This window comes from Cucumis melo, chromosome 9, assembly GCF_025177605.1.
Source record: "Cucumis melo cultivar AY chromosome 9, USDA_Cmelo_AY_1.0, whole genome shotgun sequence".
Taxonomy (NCBI): Eukaryota; Viridiplantae; Streptophyta; class Magnoliopsida; order Cucurbitales; family Cucurbitaceae; genus Cucumis; species Cucumis melo.
Genome location: NC_066865.1, coordinates 1,859,256 through 1,875,996, shown reverse-complemented (window position 1 = coordinate 1,875,996; position 16,741 = coordinate 1,859,256). Strand labels below are relative to the sequence as shown.

The 16,741-nt window shown below is 36.1% G+C and overlaps 4 protein-coding genes across 4 annotated transcripts; 2 read left to right on the top strand and 2 right to left on the bottom strand.

Annotated features, from left to right (window-relative positions):
• The first annotated feature begins 568 nt into the window (after window positions 1–568).
• On the top strand, window positions 569–2,771 carry LOC103498531 (uncharacterized). Its single transcript, XM_008461161.3, has 3 exons — window positions 569–846; window positions 1,233–1,962; window positions 2,061–2,771. Exons 2-3 carry the CDS (start codon window positions 1,238–1,240, stop codon window positions 2,278–2,280), a joined length of 945 nt encoding a protein of 314 aa, XP_008459383.1. The 5' UTR covers window positions 569–846; window positions 1,233–1,237; the 3' UTR covers window positions 2,281–2,771.
• Window positions 2,772–2,947: 176 nt separating this feature from the next.
• On the bottom strand, window positions 2,948–4,742 carry LOC103498532 (malonyl-CoA:anthocyanidin 5-O-glucoside-6''-O-malonyltransferase). The gene has a single exon (XM_008461162.3). The coding sequence runs from the start codon at window positions 4,420–4,422 to the stop codon at window positions 3,019–3,021; it is 1,404 nt and encodes a 467-aa protein (XP_008459384.1). The 5' UTR covers window positions 4,423–4,742; the 3' UTR covers window positions 2,948–3,018.
• A 3,148-nt stretch (window positions 4,743–7,890) lies between these two features.
• On the top strand, window positions 7,891–9,810 carry LOC103498533 (transcription initiation factor TFIID subunit 8). Its single transcript, XM_008461163.3, has one exon. The coding sequence runs from the start codon at window positions 8,546–8,548 to the stop codon at window positions 9,677–9,679; it is 1,134 nt and encodes a 377-aa protein (XP_008459385.1). The 5' UTR covers window positions 7,891–8,545; the 3' UTR covers window positions 9,680–9,810.
• A 1,535-nt stretch (window positions 9,811–11,345) lies between these two features.
• LOC103498535 (protein LONGIFOLIA 2) lies at window positions 11,346–16,379 on the bottom strand. The gene is made up of 5 exons (XM_008461164.3): window positions 15,075–16,379; window positions 14,929–14,981; window positions 12,875–14,839; window positions 12,632–12,782; window positions 11,346–12,494 (listed from the first exon to the last, which is right to left on the bottom strand). The coding sequence occupies exons 1-5, from the start codon at window positions 15,232–15,234 to the stop codon at window positions 11,689–11,691; spliced, it is 3,135 nt and encodes a 1,044-aa protein (XP_008459386.1). The 5' UTR covers window positions 15,235–16,379; the 3' UTR covers window positions 11,346–11,688.
• Between the last annotated feature and the right edge of the window lie 362 nt (window positions 16,380–16,741).

Here is a 16,741-nt window from a genome sequence, read left to right as displayed (position 1 = left end):
GATACATAAAATGAATCAAATTCAATAAATAAATAAAAAAAAAAAAACTAAAAATGTCACTGATATAAATATTATTTTCGTCGAATTTTTCCTAAGATTAGGAAATAGATATTTCATATAGCATATCTCTAAGGGGGAGCGTTTAGGGTCAAGGATGACTTATAATAGTCTGGATCTGGGCCTTCCGGAAGGAAGGAATGTTGAACTTTTCTATTGGGACCCAATTGAGGCTTGGGATTATAATAGTTTGCTTAATTTGTTTGGATTGCAGAGTATTGTAGTATGTGTTTTATAGTGGTTTACATTTTGGGTATAAATTATTATTATTGAAATGAATATAGTTAATTATGATGTTTGATTTAAAAATAATAATAAAATTGAAAGGAAGATATACATTTTGTTATAACAAAATAATAATAAAAAAAACGATAGAAAATGGGTGAAAATTGAAAATAATAAAAAGCAAAAGTGGTGAGTTCAAAGTAGTTTCAAAGCTCGCGCCACACTAACAGGAATTTGTTGCTCCGTTGAACAGAAAAAACTATAACTTAACCATTCCGAAACCTTCTCTCCTCCTTCCATTTTCCTTCTCTCTTATCTCCCTCCACCAAACCCATTCCCAAAACCCTACTGTTTTCTTTTTCCCCTTTCTCTCTTCCAATTCTCCAACTCCTCGCCGTTTTCCCCACCTTCTTCTTAGTTTTTCTTCTAACTTCTTCTTACCCTCCTTGCCATTTCTGGGCTTTCGCCTTTTCTTCTTATTGGTACTTCACAACATTTAATTTGGCGTTTCAGATTCAAGCAACTGGGTCTGCATTGTTTCCTAAACCTTCTCCAGAATTTTATGTGAGTTTCTTTCATTAATCATCACCATTACTGTTTTTCCTCTGCGTTAATTATTCGTGTTTGAAATCGTTGTTTTAAGCAGTTTGCATAATTCTCTTATCCGCTTGTTTTGTGATAATGCGTATTTGCTCCTAAACTCATTTGTTCTTTTTTATTTTTATTTTTTGTGAAAAGTATGGATGAACAATTAAATTAATCGAAATCTATTATTTTAAGCTTTGGGGTTTAATCGCATGCCAAATTATATCAAGAATGTTGTTATTAGGATCATTTCTGAATTTGTAGCTGTGGGGTGGATGATAAGTCAGCTAGAGAGTTTCAACGTTGTGATCGATTGATTGATTTAGCTGTGTTTCAACTGAATCTTCCATTGATTTTGGAAACAGACGCTATGGATAGTACACAGAGTTTTAAGCAATCCAAGGGACAATTAGATCAGGTGAACCACAAAGAAACAGATGCTATCTCTGATCGAAGCAACTCGAGTTCTTCATGTACCTCAGATTTGTCACAAGACTCCGCGGTTAGCAGCATTTTTCAGAGTGATCCTCCTGTTCTTCAATCAAAATCAGATGTTGCCGAGCCTCTGGGAGCTGTGCAAACGGTGGAGAATCAATCTGCGGGTTCTCTTAGTAGAATCCAGAGTTCTTCTAGGGGTTCTTCTCATATTCGGTTATCTGGAGCGCTTGGAAACCACGATCCAAATCGAATACCGGTGTCCATCTTCTCTGGTAGACCATCAAACCCTATGGAATGGAGCACTGCTTCAAACGAATCATTGTTCAGTATTCATGTGGGAAACAATAGCTTTTCAAGGGAACATTTCAATTTTTTTAAGTCTGGAGAATTGTTGATGAACCCCAATTCATCCCAGACTTTATCCAACCTGCCCCCTTTTGTTGAACCATTAAGAGCTGACAGTAAATCTGAAATTACGGTGAAGACATCTGCCGATCCAGTGACGTCGGCGTCAACTGCACCTCCGATTTCACCCACATCAAGTCACAATGTAGCAGATCACAAAAAAGAAGTCACGACAACTATGGATGAGCTTCGAGGTCGACAGAGCGTATCAAACGACAGCATGAATAGCTCTCGTTCATTTCAGTTCCCACTGTAAGCAATCCTATATCATATGTCTGTTTTGGAGATGTTTTCATTTTGAGCTTGGAATCTAAAACATTATGGCTATAAATTGTGTCTTCTTTTATCAGATTGGCAAGTGAAGGTGCAACACCAAAAACAACTAGCTCTGTTTCAACAGACTCCGGTGCAACATCACACCAACAGCCATCAAAGCTGCAATCGAAGAAGCGGCAATCAGCAAAGCATCAATTGCCAGAACTTCAGTCTTCATCTCAGGCTGCCTCATCTCCAGCCACGAATTCAGGCTCAGGCTGGTTTTCCTGTCTCTCTTGGTGTCGATGCCGATGACGAAATCTCTGCTTGTGTTGACTATACTACTTGTTCTACTCACATCACCACAGAGAAAAGCTACAGAAGATGGTAACTTTACACTCTAGCTAATTAGTTCTCTCTAAATGAAAAGAAAAACAGAGAAGAAGAACAAGAGCTCCAATATATTGACCTCCTTAAGAGTTTATAGCAGAAGAATTAGTTATTATTATTGTAACAATCCTTTTTTTTTTCTTTCGAATTCTCCATTCTCTAGATAACATAAGGCTGAATGAAATCGATTGTTTGATTTATTCTCTCTGGCTTTGATTAAAACTACTACTTTATTATACCGCAAACTTATCTTCATCAAAACCTTGACTTGTTAACAGCTGTTTATGTATATTGATAAACTTTTCATCTTATGACTTGTTAACCGATTCTTTTTATGATTAATAACCCGACCATGTTTGTCGGTGTGTTCATAATGTTGGTGAAAAAAGTGACGATTAGATTAGTATTACTTTACACATAAAATTGATCCCAAAATGACTATTAGGTTGGTATTACTCTACACATGACCATTTCTAGTATAAAAATTCTATTACTGTCTATGGTTGAGGTTGATTTAATATTTTCTAATAGGTTTGTTAACAATTTACCTAATAAAAATCATTTCAAATATAATAAAAATAACAACAAAATATTTAGACAAACAACAAAATATTTTATTTTTCTAATTTTGACCGTTCTAAAACAAACAAACAAAATAAAGAGTTAAAGAGTCTTGAGACCATCGGAGAAAATGGAAGCAAAACAGAGCATTTCCGGTTGAGAAAGCACCAAACTCACTTCAATCCCGTCTCCACCTCTTCCATCCGCCAGTGAAATTGAACCAGTCCTTTCAATCGAAACCATCTTCACATTTTCCGGTCTTCCCCACCCGAAATCCAACTCGTAAACCCCTAATCTCGGCGATCCAACCACTCCCACAAATTTAATCCCCTCTTCCACCTTCTCCCATTTCGACAAACTTTCCTCCGCCCCCTTTGTCACATTCTCATCTAACCCCTTTATCGCTTCATCAATCCTCTTCGATGCAATCCCCAACCCCTTTTCCTCATCCTCCAGTTCTCCCACTTCCGCAAAAACCCCATGGCTTCCGCCGCAGTTCCCGAAGTAGTTCGCCGGTACTGCTGGATCCAGACGAGCTCGCCAATCGGCGTAGAAACCCAGATACACTCTCTTGTTCTTCTGTTCTATTCTCGCTGATTTTACTGCACAAATCGATATGTACGCGAATGCGAGAACGAACGATGAGTATCGGGTCGGTTTCGAGGGTTTTGATTCGTCTTCTTTTGTTGTTGCTTTTCTGAGATTTTCGATGTCTGTACGTGTGAATTTGAATGTCCCTCTTACCATTTCTGGGGGAACGCCCAAATTTGGGAAATATTTCAGGCTTTTGATTGATGGGTCGGTGGGGTTGGTCTTTTTTAGCCAGTAGTCGATGTAGAGCATGTCGATTCCTTTAGGGTCTTTGATAATAGACCGATCGAAAAATGGGGTTAGTTCAGGCGGTAGAGCAATGGAGGATTCGGGTTTGTTTAGGGTCTGCTTGAAAATGTAAGCCCACGATTTCAAGAACATAATCGAGCTTTTCCCATCAACGAAAGCATGGTGATTGGATATGCCAATGGATAATCCCCTGTTTTGGAACAGAGTGATCTGCAGAGCCATAACCGGAACAGAATCATCCGCTGCCGGCAATTCCGGGACAAAGGGGCGGCACTCTTCCACAGGACGGATTCCAGTTCCGGAAAAGTGGGTAAAGTCGGCATCAGTCTCAACAACGGTGAGGGAAACGCCATCGCCAGGGGAGTAACGAACGATTGGTTTGGGAGATTCCGGCGGCCAGACGAGGTTTCCGGCGAGAGGGAGGAAGTGTTGGAGAGTAAGAGAAAGGGAATGCTTGAGATGTGTGAGGAGAGAATTAGAGTTGAACAATGGCGGGTCTGGTAAAGAGTAGAAGAAGATTCGTTCTGTAGGAGGGATTTTTAAAAACAGAGCATCGAAGTAGGTAAAAGGAAGAGAGAAATGGGTGGGGGAGGAAGGAGAAGCAGGCGGTGGAGCCACCGTAGAAACTTCCAAAATACTGATCAGGTTTGGTTTCAGTTTCTCCATACTATGAGATAATTTGAAGTTGGAATTGATAGCAATCCTTTCTGATTCAGAATTATTTATAGAAGTCTATGATTGAAGAGAGGAAGGATTGTTGTGTTTCACGTGGTAATGAAAATTGGATTCATTGGTATATGATGATAGAAAGAGAATTCAAGCGCAATCGTCCTTAAACCTATGTTCTTTTTTATATTTTGCATCAACGTGAATCACGACGTAATGGGAGATTTTTGTATCGACTCTGTTTTTCTTTTCTAACTCAACTCCTCAAAACAATGTTACTTCCTCTGTTTTTTCTTTCTTTAGAGTGAAAACAAGCCCTCTCCTTTTACTTTCCCTTTGATCATTGAGTTTAAACTTCATTATTATTCTCCACAAGTTTCATTGACGAACTCTCTTTCGTTCTCGTTCACTCGAGGGGCTAAATCCTTGCCTGCTTGGTTGGATGGCACCGAAACGCCTGCTACTAACACACTTTTATTCTCGCATCTAGTTTCTTGTTATTTATACTCTTTTGACATTGTTAAATTTTCCACCCACTCCCTTAATTTTGCTACGGGCCTTAGTCCTAAACGTCGTTTTCAACTAAGAGTGAGAGTGTAACAAGAGGGAGGGTTAATTAGAAAGAAAGCTAGGTGAAGCGAAAGAATTTAAACGAGGAAATGTAACAAGAGTTTTAAGTAGGTGAGACAATGAGTGTGGGAGCAAGATAGAATACATCTTTTTTCTTTTACTAAGAGGGTGTAAAAAGCTCGAGCAAAGTGATGTAAGCAAAAAATTAACCAATCTTATTTTGAAAAAATAAAGTTAGACTAGAAAAACATGAGCTATCCAACCCTCTTTTTGGGTTATTCATACAAAAGTTGTGGCCCTAATATTTGTCCATTCCTTCATTTTAATCAAACTCGCTTCAGATCTCAGTGAAAACATTTCAATAATACGGAAAAAATGACTTGTTGAAAGAATAGAAGGAAAAAAAAGCTCGTTGAAGTTATCTTCTTTTGAGATAATATTGGTAACAACATAGGAAATCAAGTCATTTTTAAGTAAACACGAATCTCATGGAATAAACACCTAACAATGCAATTTAATAATATCGGTAGCACCGAGATCAACTTTTGATCTCAAATTTTAATGGTGAAATATGGAGGTTGTGGTTTGTTTGCTCCATTACAAATTGTGATAAGGGTTTAGAGCTAAAAAAATAAAACAACATAACTAAATGTTAAATGTCACCCATAGAATAAAAATATAAGAGTTTGTTGTATTTAAAATGCATGCAAAACACATAAATATCAAAAAAAGAAAAAGAATTATATTCGATGTCTATTGAGTGTATTTCCAATCGAATTAATAAGGCATCGTAATTAGTTAAGACAAAAAAAAAGTTACCATAAAAAACACATCGGACTCATAAATGCCTAGTATTTCAATCAAAATTGTCAATGTGACTAATTTTGCTTTTTTCCTCTTTTTAAGGATATTTTAATATTTTTTTACGTGACTAACGAGAAGAGATACAGAAAGATGAACGATGCTCGGGACGAACCCAAATACTATCCTTGATTGTAATGTGCAGAATCTACGCATAGGGTCTTCAAGCCACACCGTTAAGAATTGAAATTTTCGAGCATGGTTAAGCTAAATGTGTAAATTACAGAAAACTATGGATATAACCACGAAGATAGATATCTCAAATGGCATAACTGCGAAAACTAAACTCTCCAATGGTATCGACAAAATCTCGTTAACAAGAACTCTTTAAACACATCTTTATAAACTCATAAACTAAAACATATCAATGAAAACTTAAAATTTAAAATTGTAATTTCATAAAAGTAGAATGGAAAGAGAAAAAAAATAAAATAAAATGAGAATGATATGAAAATCATGGGCCTCTAAAACTAAGCCCATGTAATTTAAGAGCTTTGTTTACTAAACCCATTTCTCCTTTTCCAGTGTTTGTGTTTTCTTCTACTTTGAATGATGAATTTCCAATAATTATTATGATTTAAAAGATACTATTTTCAATTAGATATTTAATAAAAAGTACATAGTTGATGCCTCTTGAAAACAATCAATCAAAATAGCAAACCATGTTTTAAATACCCACCATATAAAATTTGAGTATTCTTTGAAAAAATAAACATGAATCTTATCCCGAGTATATGCTATAACCAAACAACTCGATAATATAATATTGGTCGTAAATAATATCAATATTTGACCTCTAAAACTAATAGATAAACACAAAAATTGCTATGTGCTTCGATTATTCAATCTTTCACATTAACCTAATATTTTTTGTTAAAAAAATCAACAAAATTACGAGTGAGGATTGAACATCCTATCTTTAGGTACAAGGCACCAGAATATCTCTTAATTAAACTCATTTATTAATAATGTATGCTAATTAATTAGTATGGGTATTTTTAGAAACACCCGTAAATGTGTAAGGTTCAAATAAAATTAATGTGACTAAGAAAACACACTTAACATGAAAAACCGTAATAGCATTTAGTAAACTTTAATTGAAAAAGAAAACAATAATGAAACTTTTTAAAAACTATAAAAGTAGAAAAAAAAAACCAAAAGGATACTTTACCAAATTATTCTCAATGATTTTAAAGCTTTTAAATTATTCATCTAAGCAAATCTTACCGATTGTTTTAACGACATTCATCTAAGCAAAACTCAATTAGTTACAGTATTATATTATCGATCGAAAAATGTTATACCCTAATATTTTCTATTTAGCATCTCAAATTAGATAGATAGCTAAGGTTCAAGAAAAAATGTTGTGTTAGATGCAAATGTTTAAAATGTCAGTCAATTGAAATATCAATGTCTTAATTTTATAAAAATGTTGATTAAATATCGATATCAGAATTTAAATAAATTCAAATTAATAAAGATTCATTTAATGATTTTTAAACAAGTTAACATGTTTATATTTTATATTATACCTAAGTTAATGACATTTTATCGTTTATGAAACTTTTTAAGTCCTACATTCAACCTAAAAAAGTATGAATATATCGATATTTTTTTTTATTAGTGGATAAAATGAAATTGCAAAAGACATGGTTAAAATAAAAATATAACAATAGTAACAAAGTAGTTTTGAGAATATAATTTCAAATTATCATATATATTATAAAAATAATAATAAATTTTATTTCCTTTCTATATGTATAAGATTGCTTTGAATAAAATAAATTAAAATATTTATAAAATATAAAAAATATATATAGCAATGGTTCAAAATTATCGATGATATTTTAATAAATTTATAAATATCTTCAAAAGCTTTATTGTTTAAAATAATTTTAAAAATATTTATAAATATAACAAAATATTATACGTCAAATTTTATAATATTTATAAATATTTTTTTAAAGTTGATTTAGAAATTTGTAATAATTTAAAAAAGGATTGAGGAAAATTGGATCATAAAAACGATGTATAAGCTCAACTCCTATTTAAATGTCAACCGGCTTCTCTATAAACTCCAACTCCCTTTCTTCCTCCTTCGTCGTGCTCTCGATCTCAGGGTTTTTCTTGGGTTTTACATTTAATTCTCACCGTTATTCCACAAATCCAACCCTACAGTTTTCATCTTATCACTCCATTTTTCTAATTGTAATCTTCATTTTTGCGATCTAGGGCTTTCTTCTTCTTCAATTGGGTACTTGATTCTATTATTTTTCCCGATTAAATCCTCCCCAAGTTCTTGTTTCATTCAATTTCCAGTTTATATGGTACCTATTGTGACTAATGGTATATAAGTTGAAGACCCATTTGAGTTTTCTTGAGTTTTTTGGTTTTTCTTAACGGGAATTTTGTTTTCAATTCGACGTCCGACGTATTAGGGTTTTCTCAGATGTGGAAATTTTTGAGCTTTGGATTCTTTCTGTTGGTAGCTGTGTGATGCTTTGTTCTACTGAAATTTGTACCTTTTCTCCATCTGTGTATAATCTTCTACTTTTAGACTGTTGTTTACGTCTGATTTATGAGAGATAGTGAAGTACGTGGGCGATTTTTTCCATCAGCGTTTGATTTTGGGAGTTTTAGCGATTTTGGTTGTTATCCTTGCGGCAGATTGAAGTGATATGAATATTTGAATATGAGCGATGGAGGTGGGGAGAGTGGAAAAGTACATGAACGACCAAAGACGAGAAAGAATTTGGGTAGTGAAGATTTCCCACGGGCGCTTGCTAAGATTGCAGTAGCTCAAATATGTGAGAGTGAAGGGTTCCAAATTTTTCAGCAATCTGCTCTTGAAACACTGGCTGATGTTGCAGTTCGGTATGTTCAAAACATGGGAAGCACTGCAAATTTTTGTGCTAACTTTGCTGGTAGAACAGAGTGTAATTTGTTTGATATAATTCAAGCATTGGAAGATTTGGGGTCGGTTCAAGGGTTTGCAGGTGCTTCGGATATCGAACATTGTCTTGCAAGTTCCAGCACAGTTAAAGAGATTGCTCGTTATGTAGCTCAAGCGGAAGAAATCCCATTTGCCTACTCAGTTCCCAAATTTCCGGTTGTGAAAGAGCGAAAGTTGAGGCCTAGTTTTTTGCAAATTGGGGAAGAACCTCCAGGAGAGCATATACCTTCTTGGTTGCCTGCACTCCCAGATCCCGAAACGTACATCGAGTCCCCCATTGTGAAGGAAGAAGTAGTGGAGCCTCAAACAATTAAGACTGAGCCAGAAATACAATGTAGAAGTTCAGAGAAATCCTTCCGGAATCTTCAGCAGTGGTTGTTTTGCAATGGATTGGAAGGATCCCAAAGAGAAGACCCTAGAAATGCAGCTATGACAAAGCAAATACAAGAAAGTAACCCTTTTCTTGCTCCCCCCCTGCAATTTGGCGAGAAGGAAGTTTCTTCTATTGTTCTTCCAAATAAGGTCTTGAACAATTCAAGTACAGAATATCATGTCCCTGTCATGGAGAATTGTCATGTGGATACACATGTCTCAGTGCTGGAGACTTTTGCTCCTGCTATTGAATCAATAAAGAACAATTTCCACATGTCCGAGGAAAAGTACTCTCTGAACAGGAAATCTACTGTACAGTTTAAGATTGGGACTGGAAAGAAGGCGGCAGGTAGCATGATAGAATTGACAGCGCTAAACAATGGTGTGAAGAATTCTTCGTCCTGGTTTGTAGGGGAAGATGAGAAGGATGACAAGAAAAGAAAGGCCGAGAAGATTCTGAAGGACTCAATGGAGAACTCGAATGAGCTATCTCACTTGTAATTAGGTTGCTTGATTGAAATTGTACACGGAATTTAGGAGTCTGGCTGCAGTTTTTCATGGTTGTCAAAAACCACTGGCATTGTATTGTCTGGATATTAGCTTATAGAATGAAAGATTCAAATTTGTGGAAAGAGAGATTCCAGTTTAGCGAATTTTTTGAGGTATGCTCATGTTTTTAATGAACCAATTCATTTTCTTCTCTAATAAACTTGGCATTTGTAAACGCATTAGTTGGTGGATACACAAATAAGCTAGGGTTGGTGAAAAACTCTAGGCCCCCGTTAATATCACCCTAACCAATGAAGAATTGGGTTGATCAAAAGAAAAGGAGGGGAAATATTATCAAGTGTAGTTAAACATATGCGTTGTGTAGGAATGATCTTATCCCTTCCACTTGAAGAAGGGAAAAAAAGGTCCTTGTAATAGCTATTGTGATGTTCTAGGGAAGTTTTTGGTTAAAGGGATGATCTCTTGTTCATATCTGTTCTTCCTCACATATTAGCTAGATGGCCCCCTATCTTATTTACAATCGGTATTCCCCAGGAATTTGAACTAAAAGCTTGACCTTTGTAATCTTTAGTTAATTAATTAATAAAAGAACTTGGAGTTTAGTATTTCCAGTGGCTTCCCTTAACAAGTCCTAGCTTTGTCACGTGACTGTTTCCCTCACTTTGGTTTTTGTTCATGGGGACGGATTGATCATATGTACTTGTGAATTTTTTGGTTAGGTATTGGTATTGGCGATTATAGACACTTCTTTCTGGAGTTCAGATTTTAAAAATTATTTTATTGGCTCTTCTACTCATGGTCCGACTAAAAGTTTAAGAAATGTTTGCCCTTTAAATCTTCATTTTAATTCATCTGTGACTCTGGAACTGGTCGCCAACCTATGACCACCATTCTAATGGACATAACTAAAGCCAAGTTTTCATGCCATGATAGTAGTGACTCACTGGTTATGCATCGGCTACTGTTTTATGATTTACCCTAAAAAATGCGATGCCAACAAACCTTTCTGATTTTTTTGTTTCTGCCATCTTTTTGATTTTTTGTGTGTTCAGCAAATCAGAAAACTGTTTTCTTGCTCTTAAGTAAGCGTTTGGAATGTAGCACTAGTCCTTTGATTTTGAATTGGACGTTCCATTATTTTCTTGGAATGGGAACATACGTATATTACTATAACTGCGACATTACAAAGGTTGAGGAACAGAAAGGCGGAGCCTAAGATTTCTTAACAGAGAATGATGAAATTCTTTGCCACTCCATTTGGCTGATTAAGATACCTGCGCGGTGAATGATTATTGAACAGAAGTCTTGTATTGTTGCTAATTACTCTGATGAAGCGACAAACTTAAATCTTGTGGCTACTTTGGAAGATTAAGATTAGGTCTTTTCAATTATCTGCAAAATTGTTGTTTCCTTGTGGATTGAAACTTGAATGTTTGATTCTAGGAAGCATCAAATTTGATCTTTCCCATTGTCTATTTTCTCTCAGTAAAGTCATCTTTCAATAATTTGAAATATCATAGTGCACATGACCTCACTTCTTCATATTTCCTTTCAGAAAAGAAAATTCCATTTTTGATGTTTCTTGCCTCTTGGCATGGGTTTGTCATCTTATACGATCAGAAAATAAGACTACTTCTGCTTGTGCGATGTTATAGTATAAAGTTAATATAAAACATTTTCATTTTCTTTTCTAACTTCCAGGACCTGGATGTTCCAAAACGGCCAGTGATCCGTACAGTTTGCCTGGACAGGACTTGAAAACAAGGATGCTACTTGTACCTTTGCCTTCATTTACAGTAAATAGTTGTTTCTAATACAGTTCTAATGCCAGCAACGATCTAAATTCACACACAGGAGTTGCTGGAACTGTACAAGAGAAAAAGAAAAACTCTGGAAGGGTAATGTCAAATAAACCTAAACCTGTAGAAGTGACTAAGGATGCAAAGTTTGAAGTCGTAAGAAGAGATTGCACATTTTTTATCTTAGATGATGGGAATTCTCTAGTTTGAGGGAAATTCCCTGCAGTTATTGTCATAGAAGCTTGCTTCATTCATCACGATCTCAGTTATCAAGTCTTTGAAGATCTGCCGCTCAATATCCAACACTATGCCGGGAATGTCGTTTTGGTAATTTCCCCAGTAGCGGGATGGATACATCAAATCTTTCCAAATCATGTTTCTTGAAGCATCATCGTAGTCGTGGAGACTGCCACTTTGGTTGTTATTTTGTAGCTGATCAATCTGTGTGCATAGTTCTTTCAAAATCTGTTGCCCTCTTGAATCCGTTCCTGCAATAGTACTTTTTGAGAGCCAATGTTTGGAAGAACGTTCAGCCACTAGTTTGTCCAAAAGAATTTCATTAACAGTATCAAACACGAGTTTCCTCTGAACTTTATTGCGATCTTCTGATGTGGAATTCAGTTTACTGTATGAATCACCATCAAAAGGCCATTTAACTGTCGTGGATTGCTCAAGTGCAAGAAATAAGTTGGGATTGATCAAGTGTCCTGGTGAGTGGAGCTGAATGGCAGACATGCCATGGTCAAGATCTTTGAGGAGACCTGATTCTGATAATATTTGCCAAATATATTTGTGCTGAGAATTCATTTCTTGGCAGAAATGATCCTTGCTGTCATTCAAGAGCTCCTCCTCCTCATTACTGAAGTTTACTTGGCGAATATGCTTCCTTAATTTGTCAATCTCTGACTTCAAGTTCTTAATCTCAGTGCTGAGGCTTTCTGTGCTTTTCTGTGATTGAACTGGGACCTCTTGACTGGATTCTGTTTCTGAATTTATAGTCTCGTCATCTATACAATCAAAATTCAACAGTTCTTGTCATATAACAGAATACAACATAAATATTGTTGGTTATTATCTCTCTTTGCAGTAAACAGCATCCTAGTGTGAGTGAGTGGGGAAAAATAATGAAGTATGAGTTCCATACCTTCAAAAGCATATGATATTTTCTTGATCGGAGATGGTGAATCGTCTTGGTAAAATGTAGAATCAAGAACAGAGACGGGACTTTGTTGCTCAGAGATTGTTAATGTTGGTTTGACTTTTGTGATGCTGTTGCTCAACCTCATTTCTGCATTCTGAGATAAAATTCAATATGTTAATCACATAAGCACTCACTCAGACCAGTAAATTAAATGTACTACTAGCAGATGAAACTGAAAACACTAACCCTTTGTTCGCATTCATCATCATCCTGCAGGACATAGTTGCTTCTGGTGTTGTCAAATTGCGTGTTGATTGTATTTTGCAAAGTGATATTTGATGTCGCTCCATTACTCTTGGGCTTCAGAGGGTAAACACTTCCTTGTTGTTGACTCGTATCTCCAGGGCATCTACTACTTTTGCTTGATTTCTTGATGCTTTTCTGATTTGAAGTTGAAGTTTTCTGCCTGAATTTTATTTCTGTGGAACACGATCCAACTTTTCGGGTGTTCCTCTCAGTCCTGCTTGAGTCTGATGATGGGGTGGTGGGGCATGATTGTTTTTCTAGCCCAAACTTTTTATGTAGTCTTGAGCTTGTTACTCTTGGACTGTTCCCCGAGGCTGTTGAGGTTTCTGTGCGAAAACAATGTTGATCCTTTGTTGGTTTCAAAATTCTCGTCTTGGTATTTTTGTCTCTGAAAGGCTGTGATTGTGAATGACTGGGAAGGGATCGGAGAAGAGTATGTTGAAGACCAATATCTTTGGTAGATTGCACTTTCACCTGTTCTTTCCCACTGCAAAATGCATCGTGTTTCAGTGGCACGGAGGGACACGGATTGCTGATTTTTAAGTGTTTAGCAGGCTTCATGATGATTATTGAGGATTTATATGACTTTAAAGAGTTTGAATCCTTGTTTCTAGCAGAAGAAGCTGTGTTGTTGAGCCGCGAGTTTCTTGGGCTTGCTGCTCCTGAGCTGCGATTCTGATCAACGGTCCCGTCCATGCTTACTTGTGATGCACATTCTGATGCTTGTTCCTTGTCAAATATTGCTCGAGATTTTTGCATCGCTTCAAGTATCTGTTTTAAAGCTCTGAGATCTTTTCCAGATTTGGTGAATTCAAGTGTTGACAATCTTTTCTCAATTTCTCCATAGACAGAGTAGTTGTTTGGCACATCTATTGAAAGTTCATGACTTTCAATAGCTTGCTCATTAAGATCTTTTCTGTTTACCTGGCTCGCCTGAGTTGTTTCCACCTTAAGCTTTTCACAAGCATTGGGTTTCAAACCCAAATGATTGTTTCTCAAGCTGGGAGAATAGGAATCTCCATGCGAAATCCTTGGGGATCCGGAAAACCGACTTTGTTGTGTGCTCTCATCATTCTTCCTTGTTGGTCTCGAGAAAGAATTTTGTTCATAGGTTGGGTAAGCATTGATCAATCTTGATGGACTATTGGTGGTTGAAGTTGAATCTGGGAGAGCATCCAATCCCATTAACTTTGCAACAATCGTGGATGATTGTCTCGAACTCACTGGTTCTTCGAAATCCCTGTTACCCTTCTGCAAATCCTTAACTAAATCATTTGATCTCGTTCCCGAAGCAGAGCGCCTAGCCCAGCTTTCTTTACTGTCCAGTGATAGCCTTGGAAGTTCCCTGATCTTTATGGTTGATTTCAGTGTATCATAAGACTCCCTTCCATCATAAGATAGCCTTCTGTTAAACTTGGGTGCTGAATGTGTGGGAATGTCATTCTCTTCATTGGGATATCGATGTGCTTCTCGAAACCTTGCAAGAACGCGAAATGATTCATTCGATCCTGCATTCTTGGAGCTGGTGTATTCGACTTGTCTCATCGGCCTTGGAGAGTCCACATGTTTTAATTTACGACTCACTGCTTGTTCTCCGGCCACAGTTCTGACCGAAATTGCACAAGCTTCTCTGTTCATGTTCTCTTTGACGATATCTCGGAATTCAAAAGATTGGGAGCCCAATTGCTTAACAGTAGCATTGTGCTGGTTCTTCGGACTCTCCCTTGTGGTGTTTACGGGACAATCAACATGGCTGAGCAATGTTGTTTCAAGGTGAGCTGCTCTATTATTAGCATCAAGAGACGAAAAACTAGAAGAACAAGAAGTTGTAGATGAAAATGAGGTTCTGGAAGACTCTGTGGACACTCTTTGTTTCTCTTTTCTAGTCTTCTTCTGGTTTTTCCCCTGCATTTGAACAAAAATATGCATTTTACAAACGACAATATCTTCTTTCGAAACTCAATTGAATTGCTTCTTCCATGGTGTATTCTTACCTGAGTTCTCTGTGAGGCACTGTTAGGCTCCATTGAGATACCTTCATCATGACCTGGCAAAGAAGTCCACCAGCAAATATTACAAAAATGGCTTCTTCTATCCATGGTTGAAACTGAATTACGGTAGAAGAAGAAGTATCAAGTACCTGGCGATGGTAGGAGTTTCTTTTGGTTGCGACCGGGCATGCTCCGACCACCGAGGAAATAACGCCGGTCAAATATCTGAAAAATGCCATTCATACAACCAATTTGCTTATGAAGGCTTTGATTCTCATCTGATAAAGAATAGGTAATCCTTGCAGACATCTCTCCCTTCCACCTCCTGCTATCTCCCTCTCTCAACAATGCTTTGAGTTAAAATGGAAGAAATGTCATACATGAAAGAGAAGTTTGAGAAAGAAAGAACTCAGAATGATTCTACAAACACCAAATGGCAGTAAGAGCTTTTTTTAACAGGAACAAAATGTGAAAGGCAAGCAAAAGGGAAGAAGAAGCCACCAAACATTCAAACAAGTAAGTAGTCCCCACTTTTTTTTTTTTTTGCCCTTTCCTTAGAATTACAAGTCCAAAACTTAAGGGAATAAGAAACCCATAAGATATGGTTTGTTTTGGGATTTTGTTTTGGTCACAGAACAAGAAAAGGAAAACTCTGAGTTTATTCTTTTGCTGTTCTTGGGAAATGCAACTACACACCCAACAGGGATAATCAAGTAAGGATTGTGAGTTTTTAAATGGAAGTAAAAACCAAAACCAAAGCCAAAACCAGGCAAATGCTGAGAAACCAGTTAAAAGCGAGAGAGAATGATGTTGTAGTGACAGGCTTTTTGTCTAGTCCAATAAGTATAAGGTAGAAAAAAGAGAAGAAGAAGGTGAAGGAGGGAAGGGAATTATGAAAGAGAATACTAAAAATGAAAATTTTTGGGTTTTGAAGATGGGAAGCTAAGAAGTGGGTATAATGGATGATGTGGGTCAGATCTGAAATAGGATTATTTTATGCTTTCTTTGTTTTCTTTTCTTTTTTTCTTTTTTTCACAGAGTTTGATGTGAAGAAGAAAAGAAGGAAGATAATGGGGGCTGGTGGACCTCTCTCTCTCTACTTTGAGGGAAGAGCATGTGGTGTCTGTCAGAAAAGTGGAACAAAATTTAAGAAAGTGGGATTTTTTATTTTTATTTTTTTTTCATAAAAGTACTTCCAAAACAAGGCCTTGCTTCAACTCTAATCTCTCTCCCCTAACATCCATTCTTAACAAATCTCCTTTCTATTGTAGAATAGCCAGAGATGTAAATTAGTCTAGTAACACGAATATAACTTAATTGATATATGTAATCTTATAACACTTTATATATCTACAAGGTTGTAATACTTGTAGCTTACTATGCGGTTTCTCTATTTGACTTATTGTAAACAACCTATCTTAATATTGAGATCACAATGTATTTGAAAGAAAACCAACCTATCCTATATTATTTTGTGTTTCGACTATTGTACATATTTAGTTTGAATTTTCAATTTGTACCTATTTTTTTTTAAATGAAAGTTAATTGATTTATTATATATATAAATCTTAACGTTTCGAACCTAGTACCTTAAACTCACGTCTATTCAAACTTATATGAAATACCGAACATAAATCTGAACTTTAAAGTTTGTATTTAATTTGTAATCTAACTATTGTTATTATATAATTTCTTATTGTAAACCCTAAAAAAAGAGGGATTTTTAAAAATTACACTTGAAATCTTGACAGCTAAGCAACTTTATGGTCCAGAAAACCAACCCATGTTATGTTATGTTATGTAAACTTAATAAAGC